This window comes from Podarcis erhardii, assembly GCF_964252035.2.
Source record: "Podarcis erhardii genome assembly, chromosome: 13".
Lineage (NCBI taxonomy): Eukaryota > Metazoa > Chordata > Lepidosauria > Squamata > Lacertidae > Podarcis > Podarcis erhardii.
Genome location: NC_138502.1, coordinates 10,170,013 through 10,191,040, shown reverse-complemented (window position 1 = coordinate 10,191,040; position 21,028 = coordinate 10,170,013). Strand labels below are relative to the sequence as shown.

At 43.7% G+C, this 21,028-nt stretch overlaps 2 protein-coding genes across 3 annotated transcripts; both read right to left on the bottom strand.

Annotated features, from left to right (window-relative positions):
- Nucleotides 1-175: 175 nt before the first annotated feature.
- LOC309326643 (uncharacterized protein) lies at nucleotides 176-9,796 on the bottom strand. 2 transcript variants are annotated; one of them, XM_081835520.1, is made up of 6 exons: nucleotides 8,915-9,796; nucleotides 6,144-6,182; nucleotides 4,011-4,307; nucleotides 2,751-3,047; nucleotides 1,639-1,734; nucleotides 176-614 (listed from the first exon to the last, which is right to left on the bottom strand). In XM_081835520.1, the coding sequence occupies exons 1-5, from the start codon at nucleotides 8,943-8,945 to the stop codon at nucleotides 1,646-1,648; spliced, it is 753 nt and encodes a 250-aa protein (XP_081691646.1). In that variant the 5' UTR covers nucleotides 8,946-9,796; the 3' UTR covers nucleotides 176-614; nucleotides 1,639-1,645. The 2 variants fall into 2 exon arrangements, with proteins under 2 accessions (XP_081691646.1, XP_081691647.1); XM_081835521.1 differs by lacking the exon at nucleotides 6,144-6,182.
- A 659-nt stretch (nucleotides 9,797-10,455) lies between these two features.
- Nucleotides 10,456-19,728, bottom strand: LOC309326642 (immunoglobulin superfamily member 1-like). Its single transcript, XM_081835519.1, has 6 exons — nucleotides 19,481-19,728; nucleotides 16,940-16,978; nucleotides 16,014-16,310; nucleotides 12,782-13,078; nucleotides 11,756-11,872; nucleotides 10,456-10,714 (listed from the first exon to the last, which is right to left on the bottom strand). Exons 1-5 carry the CDS (start codon nucleotides 19,509-19,511, stop codon nucleotides 11,763-11,765), a joined length of 774 nt encoding a protein of 257 aa, XP_081691645.1. The 5' UTR covers nucleotides 19,512-19,728; the 3' UTR covers nucleotides 10,456-10,714; nucleotides 11,756-11,762.
- Nucleotides 19,729-21,028: the final 1,300 nt, after the last annotated feature.

The window sequence follows — 21,028 nt, the reverse complement described above, 5'->3', positions numbered from 1 at the left end:
AGGCACAGACCAGCCTTGGCTTGTGGAGGATTTGCAGGGGCAGAGAGGAACCCAAATAGGAATCCTGACAAAAGTGTGGGACATCTGTCTGTTTACTTTACACTCTTTCACCCCCCTTGTGATGGGAAGGGGTTAAAAACTGGATCACCAGTGGCAGCCAGGAATGTATCTCTGATTGTGGAATACAAACCGTATTTATTAGTATGCAGATTTAGAAATAATTCATTAAAAAGAAGGGTTTGATTGAAAGAGAGCATGCTAGTTTCCCATAACAAAGCTCAAAATCTATTTTAATTGAAACTACTGTGGTGCTGTTGATTTTTCCTTTCTCTCTCTTTTTTAAAAGAATATTAAAATTGTTTTGCTCAAGTTAATGGAATTGGTAATATGTGTTTACAAATGTAATAATGTCCGTAAAATGAAACACCATCAAAACAATCTCTTTTCATGATGGGAGGATCCAGGTTTTCCCTCTGTGAAATGTGATTTGTGGGGTAAGCGAGTTCATTTGATGAATGAAGCAATATATCGCAATCTGATTGAAGAGAAGCTGATAAGGGTAGAACTGCAATCAGACAGGCAAAGGGGTTATTTCAGTCCTCTGCAGAGGAGACCTGAAAATGATTTTTAAAAATAGCAAATGATGAGAGACTTTCCTGGATGATAACATCAGAGCAAAAATTCAACCCAGGAAGACCCTTTCCTTCCCCGACTCTAAATCCCGTGACATTTGGAGTGGAATGAGTTCAGAATCGGACCAATTCGACAGATTTTGACAACATACAGTAGCAAAAATAATAACGTGAAGCTAGAGAGAGAGACAGAGAGACACACACACACACACACACACACACAGAGAGAGAGAGAGAGAGAGAGAGAGAGAGAGGGAGGGAGGCTAGTTTGGAGCCTATGGTTTTCCAGCTACAGTCAAACCTCCATTTTGGAACGGTTTGGCTCCCAAACACCAAAAACCTGGAAGTAAATGCTCTGGTTTTTGAACGTTTTTTGGAAGCCAAACGTCTGACGCGACTTCCGCTTGAGGGCAGGAAGCTCCTGCAACCAATCGGAAGCCATGCCTCAGTTGTTGAACATTTCAGAAGCCGTATGGGCTTCCGGAACAGATTACGTCTGACAACAGAGGTTTGACTGTATTACTGGGTTTCATCAGCTGGCTGGGGGTTGGTGACGGATGGAGTTCAACTAGATCTGGAGGGATTCCAGGTTCCTCACACCTGGTTCAGGGCTCTCCGCATCAAGACCGCCATTCTGAAATGGCCCTGGAAATGAAGAGGCGGCTACGGGAGACGAGACAACGCCACACTGCATCCTTCCTATCAGGTAACAATCTGGCTCCTACGTTCTGAAGCAACTGTTCCAGACACCTGGAAGCCAGAGTGCAGTTTCCAGACTCAGTAGCACATGCTACAGTGATATAATCTGGAAGTTACGAAGATCTGAATGACTGTTGCCATGTATGTGTTTGGACTGGGGTGGCAGTGACGCCATTCTCTCCCCCACCCACCCCAACCATAAAAAATGTTTTGGGCCACACCTGTCCCAAAGTACTCTTCCTAAAGTGTGTGGGGAAAGGAAATCCTTTAATCCATGGGGATTTTTTGCAGAAAGTGCATTACTTACCTGTGGTTTAAAAACAATAGTGGGAGATGAGGAAGATGAAGCTGTTGATAGTGAAGAAGGACCCGCCAATAGCCAACATCCGTTCCCATCTGGTGCCTAAGTAGACAAGCGGAAAAAGAGCTGTTGGCTACAGAGTACAATGAAAAGTTGCCACATTTTGCTGAGTAGGTCGGGTGCCATTTTTTCAGAATCAGATAAGGCTTCGTAATTCCGGTTTGGGCCTCAGAATGCCTATTAGTCATTTTGGCAGACTCCTATCAGTGAGATTGTTATCGAATTGCCCTGTGTGATTCATTGTTCCTATCTAATCCTGATCTCAAAACTTGAGAATTACATGAGCATGAGAGATAGCATTACGCATGCTTTCCCCAAAGACTGCCTGAGAAATTCAAGCAGCAGAAAGGAAGTGTTTATGAGGAATTACGATTCGGTAGGAGCTACTCCTTCCTCCTGGATGGAACATGGTCATCTGCTCTGCTCCTGGGTCTGATCTGGGGAGGGTAGATTGTTTTTTGGGAGGCTGAAACCCCCACTGACATAAGTAATGGAGGAGGGTAAATGTATTATATGAATATGAATATTATTATTTATCTGTGTAGCAAAAGCCATTATGAAAAAATACAGAAAACAGAAAACAAATGCATTACAAAGAGTAAAATACACTGCACAGTTAAAATAACTATTAAAGGCAGGCATTCTGTCAGATAAGATTTTGCTCCCCTGAAGAATTTAGTTTACCTATCCCACAAGCTTTTTTCCTTAAAACTGCCACCCTAAATGCAAAACAAGCACTTTTTCAGAGGTGTAGGGGGACCTGTCCTCTAATAAACAGCTAATCAGACACCTCTCACCTGGGATATTTAAATTTTTGAACAAGGCTGCTCTTAAGTCCTTGTAGATTGGGCAAACTACATTATAAGAGCTGCAACTTTAGGAGCATTTGCTTAAGCTTGTTTTCGCCTTCTCCCTCCCACTCGCCCCCTTTTAAATAGGTAAGCCTGAGGGCAGAGAGGGTATTAATACTGCCCCCCCTGCCTCCCAAGCAGCTCTGAGAGTGTTTATTGGCAAAAGGGTGTGAATGCCATAAATAAATAAACAACCCCAAAGATCACCTGGTCCAACAACAGTGACAGGGTTACTCTTCTTCGAAATAACTTTCCGTCCAGAAAGATGCACTATGTATCCACACCTGAAGAGTCCCACATTCTTGAGCTTCATGATGCTCATGTTGTAGATGTAGATGTGGCCGTATGAAGCCACAGCTGAGACGCTAATCCAGTCGCCATAAAACTGGAACTCCTTGAGATTCTTCGTTCCAGGTGGAGCTGAGCACACAAGGCTGACCGAATCTCCCAGGTTGTCCTTGATGAGGTTGGGGTTCAAAGAGAGGACGGGGGCTTCCGGGGCTTCTGGGAAAGAAAGATAAACACCCAGGGTTGAGATTCCTTTATGTAACAGAGCCAGCAGCTATACTAACTCCTCTATCCTGAAATACGCTTGCAATAGTTGGGTGGGAAGAAAGAAATTGAGAGAGGATGCAGATTCAGATGTCTGTTTTTAGGTTAATTTTTGACAAGGTGAAAGAACACAAAGGATGGGGAAGAAATCTGATCCAGTTGCATTTTCTGAAGCCATATGTTAACCGAACCTCTCACACCCTTTGAAATTTGCAATGCAGTTCTGCAGCCAGATAATCCATCTACATTCAGTTAATGGCTTGCCCAAAAACAGGCCTCTCAAATAACTTTACAGACAGGGAACGGTCAAAACAAGCACAGAGACTGCATAAATTGGTATTTTCTGCCACCTGGTGTGGTTAGGATTTGCTGCTTCAGTCCAGGAAGTTCTGGCCAGGTTCTGCTGATCAGAGTTAACGTGATGGCGATAGCAGAGCATCCAGGCTGGCCCAAGACAATTTGGAACCTGAGGCAAACCACAAAATGATGTCCATTTCCCTAGCCCTAGTGAAGATCTACACAGGGAACAAGGGTGGGAACAGCACCTCCTATTCATCAAGAGACCGCTGTAGAGTTGGCATTGTGATGGGGCAGCCAAGTAAGCGGCAGATCCAGCCCGCAAGGAGCATGCCACAGCTGTCATTGTGGCGGCAGCAGTGGCTGACACATTATTGGGAGGCCAGATCTGCTGCCCCTGTAGATTCTGCTGCCTGAGGGAGTCAGTCATCTCACATTGCCTCATGGGTAGGCTAGCCCTACAGAGCACCTCCTCTGAATACAGGTTGAATCTACCATGCAGGTCCAAAACTTTCCCTAGAACTGCTTCCCTGATGAAAGTAGAAGTCAGAAACTATTATATGCCCCAAGGGGTTTTCTGGCATAGAACCACTGATGTCCTAGGGACTAGAAACTTACCCTTCACTTGTAGAGAGATGGATTTGCTTCGGGCAGATGTGACCTCTGTGTCAGCTTTCTCCATCCAGGAACCACAGCTGTAATTTCCCGTGTTGTTCGTTTCAGCCCTCAAAACCAGTTGGCCCTTTTGATAAGGGTCGGCAGCCATTTTGAGAATCTGTTGCCCATCCTGATTGAAGAACCTGTATCCCCCCACCGTCTCGTTTGGGGAAGCTGAGCATATGAGCACAACCCTCTCGCCTTCAAAGTATTTGGGATAATTTGGCTGTACCGAGAGTTTGGGGGGTTGGAGAGCCCCTGGAAGAAAAGCAGAGGGATCTCAGTGGCAGGCACAGAAGGGGAACCTGAAATGAATTATCACAGTGTGGGGTGCTCTTTTTTAGCCTTGTTCTTTTCCAAGTTACTCCCCCACCCCATGCTTCTAAAAAATTCTGCAAACCATGAGATTCAGACCAGATCCCTTACAAAATGCTCCATTCCATTTCTCCCCCTCATGCTATTCCTGAAATATTTTATTATACTTCTGCAAACGTGAGGTTCCCCCAATGCCTGCTGGTAACTTCCCTTTTCTGCCCTGATGGTATCGTTTTCGCTATATTAGGATCCACACGTGGAGAGTGAGATCACTGTCAGCATACAGAATTCTGTTACGATACATAAGCCGTCCTGGGAATTAGAAGCTTTCTACAGTCTTTCCATGGAAAGTTGGAGCAACATTGCACAAAAATGAGAAGGAAGACTGAAGTGGTGGGACTGTACCACTTCAGACTACAGGTGCGGACAGTCATATTTTGGAATATCCCCTATAAGCACTCACTGAATGTACTCATCCAGGATACAAGAGGGAAAACTGTGGTAAACCAATTGAGCATACATCACACTTTTCCTCACCTCACAACAACCTTGTAAAGTAGGTCAGGCTGAGAGTTAGTGCATACCCCACAACATTTCTCCAATGAAAATAGGGGCATCCTAAGGAAAAGTGGGACATTCCAGGATCAAATCAGAAACCAGGACGGCTTAGAATCATAGAATGGAAGAGACCACAAGGGCCATCGAGTCCAACCCCCTGCCAAGCAGGAAACACCATCAGAGTACTCCTGACATATGGTCGTCAAGCCTCTGCTTAAAGACCTCCAAAGAAGGAGACTCCACCACACTCCTTGGCAGCAAATTCCACTGTCGAACAGCTCTCACTGTCAGGAAGTTCTTCCTAATGTTTAGGTGGAATCTTTTTTCTTGTAGTTTGGAACCATTGCTCCGTGTCCGCTTCTCTGGAGCAGCAGAAAACAACCTTTCTCCCTCCTCTATGTGACATCCTTTTATATATTTGAACATGGCTATCATATCACCCCTTAACCTCCTCTTCTCCAGGCTAAACATGCCCAGCTCCCTTAGCCGTTCCTCATAAGGCATCATTTCCAGGCCTTTGACCATTTTGGTTGCCCTCCTCTGGACACGTTCCAGTTTGTCAGTGTCCTTCTTGAACTGTGGTGCCCAGAACTGGACACAGTACTCCAGGTGAGGTCTGACCAGAGCAGAATATAGTGGCACTATTACTTCCCTTGATCTAGATGCTATACTCCTATTGATGCAGCCCAGAATTGCATTGGCTTTTTTAGCTGCCGCATCACACTGTTGGCTCATGTCAAGTTTGTGGTCAACCAAGACTCCTAGATCCTTTTCACATGTACTTCTCTGAATCAGGGACATATTTGGAAAATAGGGACATTTGGAGGGTCTCTTAGGGATTGGCCCAACATCACGCCCTGAGCTTCATGGCTGGAGAAGGGATTTGAACCTGGATATCACAAGTCCTACTTCCAGGGGTCAGTGGGAAACTTTCTGGCATCACAGGCCAGATCTTTATCGGTATTGGCCTTGTGGGTCAAATTTGACAAGTGGAATTTGATTTTCTTCACAGTGTTATTTCTGCTATAAAAATGTCAAAATTTGCTACTTTTATGCTGTATGATCAGCAGAGGATAATGGAAGTTGTAGTCTAAAACAGTTGGAGGGCACCAGGTTGAGGAAGTTGGCTCTAAGAGTTGAACAAAAGAAAAATGTTCTTCTTTAGAGACACTCTTGTCTTCTCCACATCAACAACTCATTGTGGAGATGTTGGAATGTTACCTGCAGATGATGCTGGCTGTAGAACAACATGCAGGAAAACTGAAAGAGAGAAATAAAAAGGAGGAATGAGGCATGTTAAATAGACCTGGAAGTCCGAACTGATTTGATCTGAAGATTATTTACATGTTATATTTATCTCAAGGGAGTACATGTGAGGTTCATTGGTAGGCTCCCATCCAAGCACTGACCAGACTCTGAGATGTGCATAGCTTCAGGAATCCCTATGCATTAATTAGCCCCCACAAAACAAAACTATGTTGTCAACATTACAGGGAAAAATATCATTATGGCAAAGAGCATAAAATGAACAAAAATCACATTCTTGAAATAAGTACAAAATGCATCACAAATCAGTAGGTCTGATAAATTAAATGTCAAGTGTGCTGGATCACCCTCAGCCCCCCAGGAAAGGTGGATGAGTTTTGATGATGCTGGAGGCATCTGCCTGATGTTTTCTGGCACTTCAAAAGGACAGGTGCTACCACACTCATATGCCCTTTTCTCTGTGCATGTAAGATGATCCTCTTGAGCATAAGGCTCTACTAAGAGGGCCTCTCCCAAGGATCGAAGTGACTGGACATGATACAGGAATGGTCCGACTGAGAAGTTCAACTTTGCAGACTTTGGCTGCACCATATGGGCTACATTAAAGCACATACCCAAGTCTTATCCACCAAGGCAATCCTTACACACGTTTGCTCTGATGTTCCTAAAAAGAAGAGACCTCTAGGCAGGCTCTTGATTTTCTTTAGGAGGGATGAGCAAAGCTCCCACAGTGCCCCCTTATGGACTCTCTGTCTCCTCCTGTATGGGAAGAGGGTATCTCTCAGTGGGCTCTCTTCCCCTCTCTGCCCAAATCACTGCTGCCCATTCCAGTTGCCTTTGAGCCTCATCCACATTACCACCCAGAGGAGAAGCACAAGGCAGGTGGGAGGCGCTGCTGCCAATCCCTCACTGTTGTTGATCTCTTTCAGCTTCTGCCTTCTGGAAGAAGGTATAGGGTTATAAAGGCCAGGACTCGCCGCCTGAAAAACAGTTTCTACGCTAATGCAATTCCGGTTCTAAACGCAGCATAAGGGGTCTCTGTAGTATAGTGTATTTTAAAATGGGGTTTTAGAGTTTTTTAGGGGTTTTTGAATGTTTTATGTAGTTTTATGTAGTTTTTATGTAGTTTTATGTAGTTTTGTGGTAGTTTTATGTAGTTTTTATGTAGTTTTATGTAGTTTTTCAATTTCATTGTTCCGCAAGGGACAATGACAATAAAGATATTGTATTGTATTGTATTGTATTGTATTGTATTGTATTGTATTGTATTGTATTGTATTGTATCGTATCGTATCGTATCGTATCGTATCGTATCGTATCGTATCGTATCGTATTATCGTATCGTATAGTATGCTGGCAGTGATAGCAAGGCAGAGGAGGACCAGGTATGCTGTCAAGTGTAAGAGGCCCCATAGCCCCCCCTCTCTCTTTCTCTGTGTGTTTATTATTCTGACAGAAAGGATGACGAGGGTAGAAATAACAGACTTGTATATTTGCATACACACCATGACATAGTCCAGGATGAGAGATGAGCATTTGTGGTTAACTAGCTGCTTCTCATTACTCAGCTGTTAAGTTCTGCTTCGCACATTTCCACATCTGTTTCTAGCTCCCCCCCCCAAAAAAAATCCTCATGAAATTTCAGCAGTATTTTAGTTTCTCTTAATATGCAGCATTTTCTGTATCCAATTAACTTAATATGCCTTTTTGTGGAAAACGGTTTTCAATAATATGATGCATTTTGCACGATTCCCCCCTCCATGTATATTTTTATATACATGCATTCATAAGAATGCTTGCACGCATACTTCACGCATGTACTTTTGCACACGTAGCTTGGTTGCAGAACTGCGCTTCAAAATTTGGAAAATGTGAATTTTGAAGGACGGTTGCATTTCTGTTTCATGTCTTGTTTGGGAACATGTGAATTAGGTCGGTTCACCTATTAACATGAACTGAATTTAAATTCTCAGCTATCCCTAGTGAGGATGCAACTGAGAAGTCTGTTTGCCCTCATTGGGCGGGCTGGCACTGTATCTCATTTGTGAACTGGCCTCTAGCAGGCTGGATCATCCTTCTGCTGCCATAATGGCCAATTTAGGGAGCAGGAATTTAGGGGGCGTTCCACTGGGCACAGTGCCAACTGGCCAGTAGTGGTACTTGGCGCCATGCCCAGGGAAAGCTTAAATACCTGCAGGTCCATGATATTGTGCATTCACACCACTTAAATGGCAAAGACCATCAACTTGGGGGGGTGGCCCCCTCAAATATTTTGTTGGGGGGGTCCAAAGACCCCTCACCTCCTAGGAGTTGGCTCCTATGGGTCAGAGCGTGTTCTCAGCAATTGCTAGCCCTGAAGCCAGTTTAAAAATTTATCAAGATGATTCTTATGGATCAAAGCAGAAATTAAAACCCAGGAGGAGGAGGAGAAGAAGAAGAGTTTGGATTTGATATCCCACTTTATCACTACCTGAAGGAGTCTCAAAGGGTCTAACATTCTCCTTTTCCCTTCCTCCCCCACAACAAACACTCTGTGAGGTGAGTGGGGCTGAGAGACTTCAGAGAAGTGTGATTAGCTCAAGGTCACCCAGCAGCTGCATGTGGGGGAGCGGAGGCGTGAACCCGGTTCCCTAGATTACGAGTCTACCACTCTTAACCACTACACCACACTCCACTGAGAAAGGAGTGGTAGAAGAGGATGGGGAAGAAAGAAAGTAGCAACATACCTAGCATAGGAACCAGAAGAATAACCTCCATGTTGAGAAGGATCTTTCTCCACCTGGATCGCACCTCCTTGGAAACTTGGTATCGCCAGTTTTTATATCACCCTTCCTCTCCAAGGCAGACCCTTAAAGTGTCTTTACAGGAGGAACATCAGTGAAGCCCATATTTGCATAATCGCCCAAAGGGGAAATGCAGTCATTATTGGGAAAAGAGCCATTGGACTGAGGGACTTTGCTGCCTAAAATAGAAAATGGAAATAGGTCCAGCCAGACCAGAGGAGTCAGCACTTGACCTGCTAACTGCTTTGATAATTCCTGTTTTGTTCGTATGCTCAACGCATGATCTGCTCCAGCCAGCAGAAATGCAGAGAATAGATTTTGTTGCAGGAGAAAACTGGAGCCAGTGGAGGCTGGTGCATTGGGACAAAAGGGTCACTGCCCCACCAAACTCACCTTCTGTTAGCCAGGCTCCACCTGCCTGCTGCCTTAGTTCCAATCAATCCAGTGGGAGATCCATTTTTGATAGACTAACTCAGTCTGACACTTCCAAACTTGCTTGTTTCAGTCCAGAACACAACCCCCAGTCAGATGACACATTTTCCCAGATTTTTCTTGAGTGAGCGTGTGTGTGCCTAGTTGACAATAGTGAGACAGACAATGTAGTGTTTGGTGGAAAGTGAAATGCTGCAAAATGCTAGCAGCACTGAGTGTGATGAAGAGAGGGCAGGCATTACTTTTTAAATCTTTTCATACACAATGAAAAAGGGGAGTGAAGAGTGGATCACCAAATAGCAGCCAGGAATATGTCTCTGATTGCAGAATACTATCTGTATTTATTAGTAGGCATTGTAAACCACCCTGGGATCTTCAATGTTAATAATAATAATAATAATAATAATAATAATAATAATAATAATAATAAAATACTTAGAATACAGAAAGAGATGTGTTTGATTGATAGAGAGCACGCTCATTTCCCATAGTGACACTCTGTCTAGTTTCATTGCAACTATTGTGGTACTGATTTTCCTTCCTTCCTTCCTTCCTTCCTTCCTTCCTTCCTTCTTTCTTTCTTTCTTTCTTTCTTTCTTTCTTTCTTTCTTTCTTTCTTTCTTTCTGTTGTTTTTAGCAAAATGATTATAATAATAATAATGTAAAAATTGTTCATGTTTATTGAGGGAGTGAAATATATTTGCAAATGCTAGGGCTGATCTAGGTGTATCAGACAGCCACTAATACTGAGAGGAGAACGTTGAAAAGAAAAGTACAAGTTTCAAAGCAATTGTCCCAAAGGTTGAAAGGACCTGAGTTGTTGTTTTCGATGAATTGGTTTTTCGTTTTTGTCTTTTCATTTAAAAAAAGGAGGGGGGGGGGAGGTCCGCATGTTAGAGCAGGGATCAGGAAACTGACTGAAGCTGATGGAAATTGAAATTCAGAAACATTGAAGGGCCAGAAGGTCCTCATTCCTGTGACAGTTTTACACAACAAAATGATTGTGCGAAGCCATCAATTTCCCACCCTCCCCTTATAATATGTGATAAAGCCTATAAAGACAGAGCAATCAAAATGATTTCCACTGCAAATGTTTCCACTGCAAGTTCTGGAAAACCAGAACTTGGTTTCCAGCCCTCTGTTTGCGCTCTTTTGTGGAAGATGGATCCAGATTTTTCCTCCTGGTTATGTGATTTATGGGGGAAGCTGGCTCATTTGGTGAATGAATCCACAATCGGGTTGATGAACAGCTGAGGTCGGACTGCCGTCAGTCGGGCAAAGAGGACTATTACAGTCACCTGAAGAGGAGACCTAAAAATGATTTTAAAAATAGCAAGAGATGAGAGGCTTCCCTAGATCATAACTTCAAGGCGAAGATGCAACCCAGACCAACCATTTCCCTCCCTAACTCCCAGTGTTGTGACGCTTGAGGTGGAATGCTTTGAGAATGGGACCAGTTCGGATAAATAAATAAATAAATAAATAAATAAATAAATAAATAATGTGCAGCTTGCTAGAGAGGTGGTGGGACCCAGGCTGGTTCAGATATAAAGGTAAAGGGACCCCTGACCATTAGGTCCAGTCGTGACTGACTCTGGGGTTGCGGCGCTCACCTCGCTTTATTGGCCAAGGGAGCTGGCGTACAGCTTCTGGGTCATGTGGCCAGCAGGACTAAGCCGCTTCTGGCGAACCAGTGCAGTGCACGAAAACGCCGTTTGCCTTCCCGCCGGAGCGGTACCTATTTATCTACTTGCACTTTGATGTGCTTTCGAATTGCTAGGTGGGCAGGAGCTGGGACCGAGCAACGGGAGCTCACCCTGTTGCGGGGATTCGAACCACCGACCTTCTGATTGGCAAGTCCTAGGCTCTGTGGTTTAACCCACAGCACCACCCACATCCCAATGGTTTAGATATAACTATCCCTATGTCATGATCCTGAATCCTTTGCCACACAGAAAGCCTCAGAGGCAATTCCCCCACTCCCCACAGCCTCCACAGGTGGTGAGAAAGTGATCTGGAATGTCATGGTCAATCAAGGAGGACAAGTCTGGGCTCAATCAGAGATGGATAACCTGTTGCCACCCAGATGTTGCTGGACTTCAACAGCCAGCAAAGCCAATAATCTGGGATGGTAGGGGACATAGTCCAGCAACAGTTCCTCATCTCTGCTTTGCATGATGGAAGGCTCAAGTCTCGGAAAGTCTCAAGGCCACCATCACACATCTGACACCACAGTGGTTTTCAGTGAAACTGAATCATCTTAAACCCTTACTTCAGCCACAAAAAAATGTATTGGGCCACACCTGCTCCAAAGTACATGTTCAAAAGAAAATGTTTACTCATTTCACTTACCTGTGGTTTAAAAACACAAATGGGAGATGAGGAAGATGAGGCTGTTGATGGTGAAGAAGGAACCACCAATGGCCACCATCCGTTTCCAGCTGGAAAAGTTGACTAAGTTCCCGTTGACTAAGAAAAAGAGTTTCTGGTTACAGAGTGTAATGAAAAGATGCCACATTTCACCCAAGTTGGGTCCTCTTATTCAGAATCAGATAAGACTTTGTGGATATTGGTTTGGGCCACCCAAAGCTTCTTAGTCATTTTGGCAGACTCTCCGAGTGTTATTTCTACAGAATCTCGCCATGTGATTTACCTATCTTATCAATTCCCGATCTCGCAACTAAATCTATGGAAGATAGATTTGCAAGAGAGATAGCATTGCCCCATTCCCTGCTTTCCCCACAGCCAGCTGGAAAAATCCAGTCAAAGGTTTGTGCATCTGTGATGGAAGGAACCATTTCCAGTGGGGGTTGTCAGATGCACCTCAAGCAGCATGTCTGGGATATAACTGTGTGGTAGAAGCTGCCCTGGCTCCTGGCTGGGCATTGGCTCTGCTCTCGCATGTGATCTGTGAAGGAAGAGTGCTTCAAAACAAAGCATGTTCTTTATCTACAAGAAGACAACAAGGAGCCACCAGTGAAGAATTCCTTTTGTTAACTTCGCAATAAGATCTGCAACTTTAAGAACCTTTACTTCAGCATGAATTTCCTTCTCCCTCTGACTCCCTTTTTCTTTGCATGTCGTGTCTTTTTAATTTTTGGATTGTAAGTCTGAGGGCAGGGCCCATCTTAATATTGATCTTTTATTTTCTAAGCAGCCCTGAGAGCCTTTATTGGCTAAAGGCAGGTAAATAAATATATTAGATAGATGACAGATGATAGATGATAGATAGATGATAGATAGATGATAGATAGATAGATAGATAGATAGATAGATGATAATAGATAGATAGATAGATAGATAGATAGATATAGATAGATAGATAGATAGATAGATAGATAGATAGATAGATAGATGATAGATAGATCTGGAGATTACCTGTTTGAACAATGGTGACAGAATTACTCTTCTTTGAAATAACTTTTCTTCCAGAGAGGTCCACTACGTAGCCACACGTGAAGCTTCCCACATCTTTGGGTTCCATGATGCTCATGTTGTGAGTGTAGACGTTGCCATATCGAGGCACAACTGATATTTCCTCTTTGTCGCTATAGAACTGGAACTCCTTGACTTCCTTTCTTTCAGGCGGAGCTGAGCACACAAGGCTGACATTATCTCCCAGGTTGTACTCAAGGAGGCTGGGGTTTAAAGAGAGGGAGGGGGCTTCCGGGGCTTCTGGGAAAGAAAGATAAATGCCCAGGGTTGAGATTGCTTCGTGTAACACGGTGACAGCGGCTAGCTAAACTCCTCCACCCTGAAGTATGCTTGCAATGGTTGGGTGGGTGGAGAGAGAGGGTGGGAAAAGAGAGAGAGATAGGGTGAGGGCAGGGATGCATTTTTAGACAACAGATTTTAGACTTGCAATGAAATAACTGAAGAGTGGAGGAGATATGTGATTTAGTTCCCATTTAAAGGTGAACGTAACTGAATTTGCATTTTCTAAAACGACAGAAAAACTAAAATACAGCCACATTTCTCTGAATTATGAACTATGCAGAACTGGCCAAACTGACATCCAAACTGTGAGATAAGGACAACTGTGACTTTAAAGAAGAATGGGAACTTTTCACAAATTACTTAAAAAGACAACAAAATGAATTGGACTCCTTGGCAGGTTTTGAATATACATACACAAATTTATTGATTGATAACATGGTAGATAGATAATGTGAGGATTTGTATAATTTTATAACATGCAGAGAATAATATGGGTTGAGAAATCAGAGAGAAGAGCTGAGGGAAGTCTTGGGGGGGTTGGGGGGAAAGGGGAAAAATAATGAATATGATATGTTTTGATATGTTGTTATGTTGAAATTTCTAATAAAAACATTTTCAAAAATAAATAAAAATAAAGGTGAACCTAACTGATTTGCACTTTCTAAAATGACAGAAAAACTAAAACACAGCCACACTTCTCTGAATTTTGAAATGTGGTTCTGTAGCCAAGAGATGTGTACAAAAATACATAGATTAGGGCAAAGTATGCCTAAAGACGCAGATAAAGACCAACGTCTTGGGTCAGGATGTTGCCAGCACTCCATGCATCAGCACTGGTGACCACACACTTGAGATGGTAGACAGTGTTGGGTTCCACCATAATCAGCGTATTGGCAATGGCTCACCTCTCCAAAAGGGTATGGGAGAACGTGATGCTAGCATCCAATACCAAGATAAAGGTCTATCAGGCTTGAGTGTTGAGCATGGTGCTTTATGGAAGTGAGCCGTGGGCAACTTACAGCTGTCAGCAGCAGTGCCACAACGCCTTCCACATGTACTGTGTCAGGAGGATTTTGGGTATTACATGGGAGGATAGAATTCCAAACAAAGATGTGCTTTCCCAAGCCCACATTCCCAACATGTTCACACTCCTGCACTAAAATGTTCCTATCCAACTTTGTACATACGATGAAAGGGATCTGAGGGTTTTATTCAAGCTAGCGCTACTCAGAATAGCTAACTAACACGGCTTATTTGGGCTCATTAAATAGTTGGCAACAACCCGAAAATTTGAATTCAGGCTGCATAACCTAGCCTTTGCTGCCACTTAGTGGTTTTGCTGCTCATTCCCAAATTTTCCCAACAAGTTTAGTTTCTTTTTACCAAAACTGATAACTAAGAATGAAAGTAACTGCCTAAACATTTTTTATTTGGGTGGCCGGGAAACTTTCTGCAAACTCGGTTTCTCTTCTCTGCAGTAAAAAAATTGAAAACATAAAAAAGGGCTAGTATTCAACTAAGTCATACTTAGTATGCAGAGGCCATTGAGCTTGTTCCGGTTAGAGAAGCGCGCGCGCGCACACACACACACACACACACACACACACATATACACACAGCAGAGCTTCCTCCCCTCCATCATATTGACAGGGGCACCTTGCAGGCACAACATTCTGCACTGGTTTTTGTTGTTGTTGTTGTTGTTTTTGGGTGAAAATAGCCACCTGAAGCTATAATTTCTCCAAAAGGTTATTATTATTATTTTGCTTTATTTTTTGCAGCAAATGAGTGCATTTGCAATACGTTTGTTCATTCTACACTTTCAGGGCTACAAAAGTACAGAAAGGGTCCTCCTTATAGTGTGTTAGATAACAGTGAGAGGTTCCCCCACCTGAAAGCTAATAGTGTATATGTGTGTTTGCCTGATTTTTGCTGAGATTGTTTCTAGGGAGGGAAAGATTAAGCTGATGGCTGCCACCTCCCACCCAAGGCATTTATTTTGTTCTTTATTTTAAAGCTGTGATTTGCTAATCATGTCATTTATATTCTGCACTCCTACCCTGCCCTGGGATGGGGGTTTAAACCACAGAGCCTAGGTAGGGCTTGCCGATCAGAAGGTCGGCAGTTCGAATCCCCGTGACAGGGTGAGCTCCCATTGTTCAGTCCCAGCTCCTGCCCACCTAGCAGTTCAAAAGCATGTCAAGTGCAAATAAATAAATAGGTACCGCTCCGGCAAGAAGGTAAATGGTGTTTTCATGTGCTGCTCTGGTTCTCCAGAAGCAGCTTAGTCATGCTGACCACATGACCCGGAAGCTGTCTGCGGACAAACACCGGCTCCCTGGCCTATAGAGCGAGATGAGCGCGCAACCCCAGAGTCGTCTGCGACTGGACCTAATGGTCAGGGGTATCTTTACCTTTACCTCAACCTTTACTCCGCCCTGAGCAAGGCTGTAGATTTCTAACACTGGGGTCCCCAGACTTTCTGGGTCCAGGCTCACATTGGGAAATGACAATTTCTTAATCATGAGCAGCAGCAGCAACAACAAATCCCATTTCACAGGGGAGGAACGGACAATGTCTAGAAACTCTATCCCCCCCCCAAGGCATGCAAAATATCTACATGTGTACCAAAACAAAGCACAAGCAAAAGAAACAGGCCACCGGCTAGCAATGAGGACACCCCCAGCCAAACAACCCACTTAAAAAAGAAAGAATGATAAAACTGGGAGGGCATGGGCCCTTGTCAGTCATCAAGAGGGGTGTCAGAGGACATCAAATTGGGGGCACCAGATGTAGCAAGTGGCAGACGAGAAGAAAATGAATCAGACAGACCATCACTAAGGCTTCTCAGCATTGGAACAGGCCACCAACGTCCCAGGAACTAGAAACCTACCTTTCACTTGTAGGGAGATGGAGTTGCTTCGGGCAGATATGACCTCTGTATCAGCTTTCCCCATCCAGTAATCACAGCTGTAATTTCCCATCTTGCTTGTTTCAGCCCTAAAAACCAGTCTGCCCTTTTGATAAGGGTCGGGAGCCATTTTGAGAATCTGTTGCCCATCCTGATTGAAGAACCTGTATCCCTCCACCGTCCTGTTTAGGAAAGCTGAGCATATGAGCACAACCCTCTCGCCTTCATAGTATTCGGGATAATTTGTCTGTACCGAGAGTTTGGGGGGAGGGAGAGATCCTGGAAGAAAAGCAGAGGGATCTCAGTGGCAGGCACAGAAGGGGAACCCGAAACGAACTGTCACAGTGTGGGGTGCTCTGTTTTAGCCTTCCCCTGTTCCAGGTTACTCCACCCCACCCCACATACTATTAAAATTTATTTGTGTGTTTCCGCAAACTGTCTTATTCAGCCCAGCTCTGTTTCAGGACTTTTCATTCCACCCCCTCCCCTCCTATATATATATATATATATATATATATATATATATATATATATATATATATATGTAGTTCTGCAATGCTTGCAGTTTTCCCCAAGCATGCCAGTAACTTTGCTCCTAAACATCGGTATATGTTTCATTTTGCCTACATAAGGATTCACACTTGGAGGGTGACTTCGCTTTTATAATACACAGTGGTGTTGCAAAATGGGGACGGAGGTGGCACTGGGATTTGTACGTTTGGTACAGTTTGCTCCTAGAAAGTACCCATGTATACGAGTGAAGTTACTAGCATACTTGGGGGAACCACAAAGCAGCTGGAGGGGGTGCTGGGTTGCTAAAAGAGCACAAAAGTGACAAGGATTCTCCTCTAGAGACATTCTGGTCTTCTCCACATAAACAACTCACTGGGAAGAAGTTGGAATGTTACCTGCAGTTGATGCTGGCTGTGGAACAAGAAGCAGGAAAACTGAAAGAGAGAAATAAAAAAGGAGGGATGGAACTGGTTAAATATGCCTGGAAGTTTGAATTGATTTGATCTGAAGATTATTTACATGTTATATTTGACTCAAGGGAGCATATGTATTAGGTAGGCTCCCATCCAAGCATTTACCAGCCCCCAGACCTGCATAGCTTCAAGAAGGCTGCAGCAATATATCCCTTTAGACCTTAGGCTTACGTCTTCAGCCAGTGTGTCTGTACCCACAGGTCGGCTGTACGGCCATGCTAGGCGGGTCACAGCAAAACTGTCATCACCACGCAAACCCTTCAGTCCAATCTGTCTTATGTCTTACCTTCCAACTTCTTCTGATGCAAAACTGGAATGTGCATCTTCCAGGACGTGTTCCTGGGAGACTCACATGACATGCGCCTCGTGAGATATTGTGCGGTGCCTCCAAAGCATGAGTTTTGGGGAGCTGTGTGGGGTCGTGGCCCCGGGAAAAGTGTTTCTTTGAGGTGAGAGCGTGACAGATCACGACACCCAAAATGGCCGCAGAGGTCATGTGAGAAAATACGGGATGTGCCTCTTTTCCCAAGGCACCTGGAAGGTATGTTATGTGAGAGAGTTCCCTCTTCATTTTGCACCAGGCCAGCTTTGCTCCCACATAGTGGAAACACGCTGCCTGGCTTGAGAAGAGGCTATTTACCTGACTATTGCAGCCTCACTGAATCACATAAAGCTGCTTGTGTTGCGAAGCCTAGAAGCCACTGGACTCCTCTGCATAGAAAAGAAGCGCTGGAATGGCTGCAGCTGTTGGTGGTGAAACACTCAGGGAGGAATGAATCCAGGCAGCCCCGAGTCTAGAGATGTGAGGGCTTATTCACCAGTAAGGACTGCTATTTAATGACTTCTATTTGCTTGGAACAGAAGGATTGGGCTGGAGGAAAATGGTGTGGGGATTCTAGCTGAACTTAATGGGCAAACATGCCTAAAATACTGGATAAGATGAAATGTGTTTGTTGGTTTGTGTAGCTATGTCTGAGCTCTACCTATGTTCAGTCCTGTGGAGGTTTTTATATCTCCTCCCCTCTCCACTTCTGCCTGTATTACGTTCTGAGGGTACTGAGAGAGAGAAAAAATCAGATTTATTTTCTGTACATCTGAGTTCAGGAAAGTTGATACATGGAGAGGGCAGGCAGACCGGCAGTTGTGAGAAAAGGGGAAAAAGGCAGCCACAGAAGATGTCGAGAAGAAAACAAAACCTGCAGGAAAGGGAAAGGAAATGCAGCTGACCAGGGAGAGAGAACCTTAGTTAATCATAATTAAATTAACATACAAATCCTACGCATGTCTACTCAGAAGTAAGGCCCATTTATTTTAATTGGACCTGTTCTCAAGTAAGTTTGCTTCTTTAATATTTCAGTGTTGATTTGGAATGAAAGTTAGTGTTATTTAGTTGCTTTTAAAAGAATTATAAGAAAAAGAAAAAGAAAGAAAAGAAAGAAAAGCGTTTTGTTTGTTTGTTATGGAACTACAAGAATATGTTGCTTCAGTATATCAGAATCTGGGAAGTTTCCTCAAACATCAACCAAGGAGCAACAAATAGCAACTGGCGTCTTTATTGGGTGCTGAGGGTGATGAACTTTCCCAGAAACCCTGTTCATTTTTATTTCAGGAAAGCTGATATTAGGAGAGGACCTAAATGACAGAGAGGTGAATTAAAGGCAGCATTGAAGATGACACAAGATGGAAGAAAGTGAGCAAAGGAAGAAGAGGGAGATAAAAAGGCAACAATGAGCAGGTGAATTGAAGTAGAAGGCTGAAGTACAGAAAAGTTTGAGAAGGTAGAGAGAATGTAGAAAACAGTATGAGTGGAGAGGAAGAGGAAACAGGAAGATTGTGAAAGTTGAGATGACCGTAAGTGACAACATAATGCAAGCATAAATGCGGACAATGACTTTTCCTCTTGCTCAATATAAGCCACAGCTTAATTCAAGAGAAAACCTCCAGAAATCAAGAGATACTACTAAGTATAAATAAGAAATGAACATGTGAAAGCTGGTCCCATGTTCCTGGCTCGGATTTTCTGTCTGGACTAGTTGAAGACCACTGCTTAAGATCATGTCTTGGGGCAATGTATTTGTTCGCAAAAAAATAATAATATACAGCCAACATTAAAGAAAATAAATCATTGTAGTGGTGAAAAACAAAAAAGCAACAATAACATTTCATTCCTGAAATAAGTACAAAATGCATCACAAATCAGTAGCTCAGATTAATTATACATCAATTTAGATCACACACACACACACACACACACACACACTCGCCTGGCCACACTGATGAGTTTTAAGCATGCAACTATACAAGGCACCACTGCCCACAGCCTTTTCCTCTGAGGCAGCTGGTGTGTTTGTTGTTGCTGTTATCGCTCATTCTTGCCAATGCTTCTATTCAGATATGGTAAGTGGACAGAACAGAGCAGAGCAGGACCAGAGGCTGGGGTTATCAGAAAGTAGCAAGACATACCTAGCACAGGAACGAGAAAAAGAACTTCCATGTCGAGAGGGGTCTTTCTCCACCTTGATTCCACCTCCTTGGAAACTCTCCTTAGATATCTCTAGCTTTGAATTTGGTCTTCCCCGCCAAGGCAGTCTCTACAAGAGTCTTCTACAGAAGGTCAGAGAATGAGAAGGGAAGCCTGTCCTTTCACAATCAACTTACTGGGAAGTCTAAACTGATCTCAGCTGCTGGACCATGGGAACTTACTGCTCAAAAGAGAAACTGGAAATGGCTTGCCCATATTGGAAGAGTCAGCAGACAGTATGAGCTGTCAACCACTTTAGTATTTCCTGTTTTCTTGCTACACCCAGTAAATTGGACATTGCTCCAGCAAGCTCAGCTTGCCATCAGTCATCCCCCACCTTACTTCCAGCTGGCTGTCAGCCGTTACCTCCTTAGTCTCAATGTAGTTATTTCCATCTGTTATTGGCTCTGGCTCCTCCAGCAATAGACTCTGACTCCACCTACTGTTGGTCTCCTTGCTTTCTGCCCTATCAGTACCAACATGAGCCAACCTTCACTGACTGAGACAGTTCTACATACCAGCTGTAGATCCAGGGCATGTGAGAATGTCAGACCAAGGTCAACCAAACCTTGCACTTTGAATGGAGTAGGAATTTGTTTTCCATAGAGGACGGCCTTAATCCTATGCTTCCAAACATGCTTGTTGTGGATCAGAACACAACCTCCAGTCAGATGATGCACTTCTGCAGACTATGGGATGTATTTTCAATGCACAAAACATATAGAAGATGCATACAAAATGCCTGTTTTAATGGTGAATGCTTTGAAAAGTGTATACCTTGAAGCTACTAGCTGTGAGGATATGCAACTGCTTTTGCATGCTTTAATTTGATTATTTTAAAATCTGTGTTCTTTTATCTCTGTGTTGTTTGCTGCCCTGGGCTTCTTGGGAAGGAAGTGCAAGAGAAAAAATGACGAACAGTGGCAAGAATAATAAACAGGGATGCTTAAGGGGAGGATAATAAGCCGTAACAGAAGCCCCACCGTAAGACTGCAGCAGGGATGTCTGCAGAAGGAAAAGGCACCCAGAACCTGTCTATTTCACTATAGTCATGCTTTGGGACTGCATCAATTTAAGTGCTTTGAAACCTGAGATTTGACTTGAGACCTTGTTGGACTTCAAATGAGATTAATAAACGTACATATGAAGAGGAAGCCCATCACACACACACACACTTAATACCTGGCTGTCAGTGTTTCCCTGCTTGGTCTTCTACTTTCTATTTTATGTTAGGATCCAGATTCCTCCCCCACCTCAGGTCCTAACACAAATTCTTTAGGTCTCGTATGGTTTGGCTAAGACAGTATTGCTGTAGGTTTGGAGAGGTGAGTCTGTATGGTACCCTGAGTTCCTTGGAATTCTTAGGGTCTAGTATGAATGAAAAACAGATAGAGGATTATATTGTTAAACCAGTGGTCATTGCTGGCCACTCAAGTACCTTCATCAGCATAACCAAAGAAGTTGCTCTGTGCCATAGGGCTTTCCCCCTC

Excerpts from the sequence above, each read along its gene's own strand:
- LOC309326643 (XM_081835520.1), bottom strand. The coding sequence starts at position 8,945 with ATGGAGGTTATTCTTCTGGTTCCTATGCTAG. Across the intron at positions 6,183-8,914 it reads TCTTCTGGTTCCTATGCTAG|TTTTCCTGCATGTTGTTCTA; the intron begins GTATGTTGCTAC and ends TCTCTCTTTCAG. Across the intron at positions 3,048-4,010 it reads CATCTCTCTACAAGTGAAGG|AAGCCCCGGAAGCCCCCGTC; the intron begins GTAAGTTTCTAG and ends TTTCTTTCCCAG.
- LOC309326642 (XM_081835519.1), bottom strand. The coding sequence starts at position 19,511 with ATGGAAGTTCTTTTTCTCGTTCCTGTGCTAG. Across the intron at positions 16,311-16,939 it reads ACAGCCAGCATCAACTGCAG|GATCTCTCCCTCCCCCCAAA; the intron begins GTAACATTCCAA and ends CTTTTCTTCCAG. Across the intron at positions 13,079-16,013 it reads CATCTCCCTACAAGTGAAAG|AAGCCCCGGAAGCCCCCTCC; the intron begins GTAGGTTTCTAG and ends TTTCTTTCCCAG.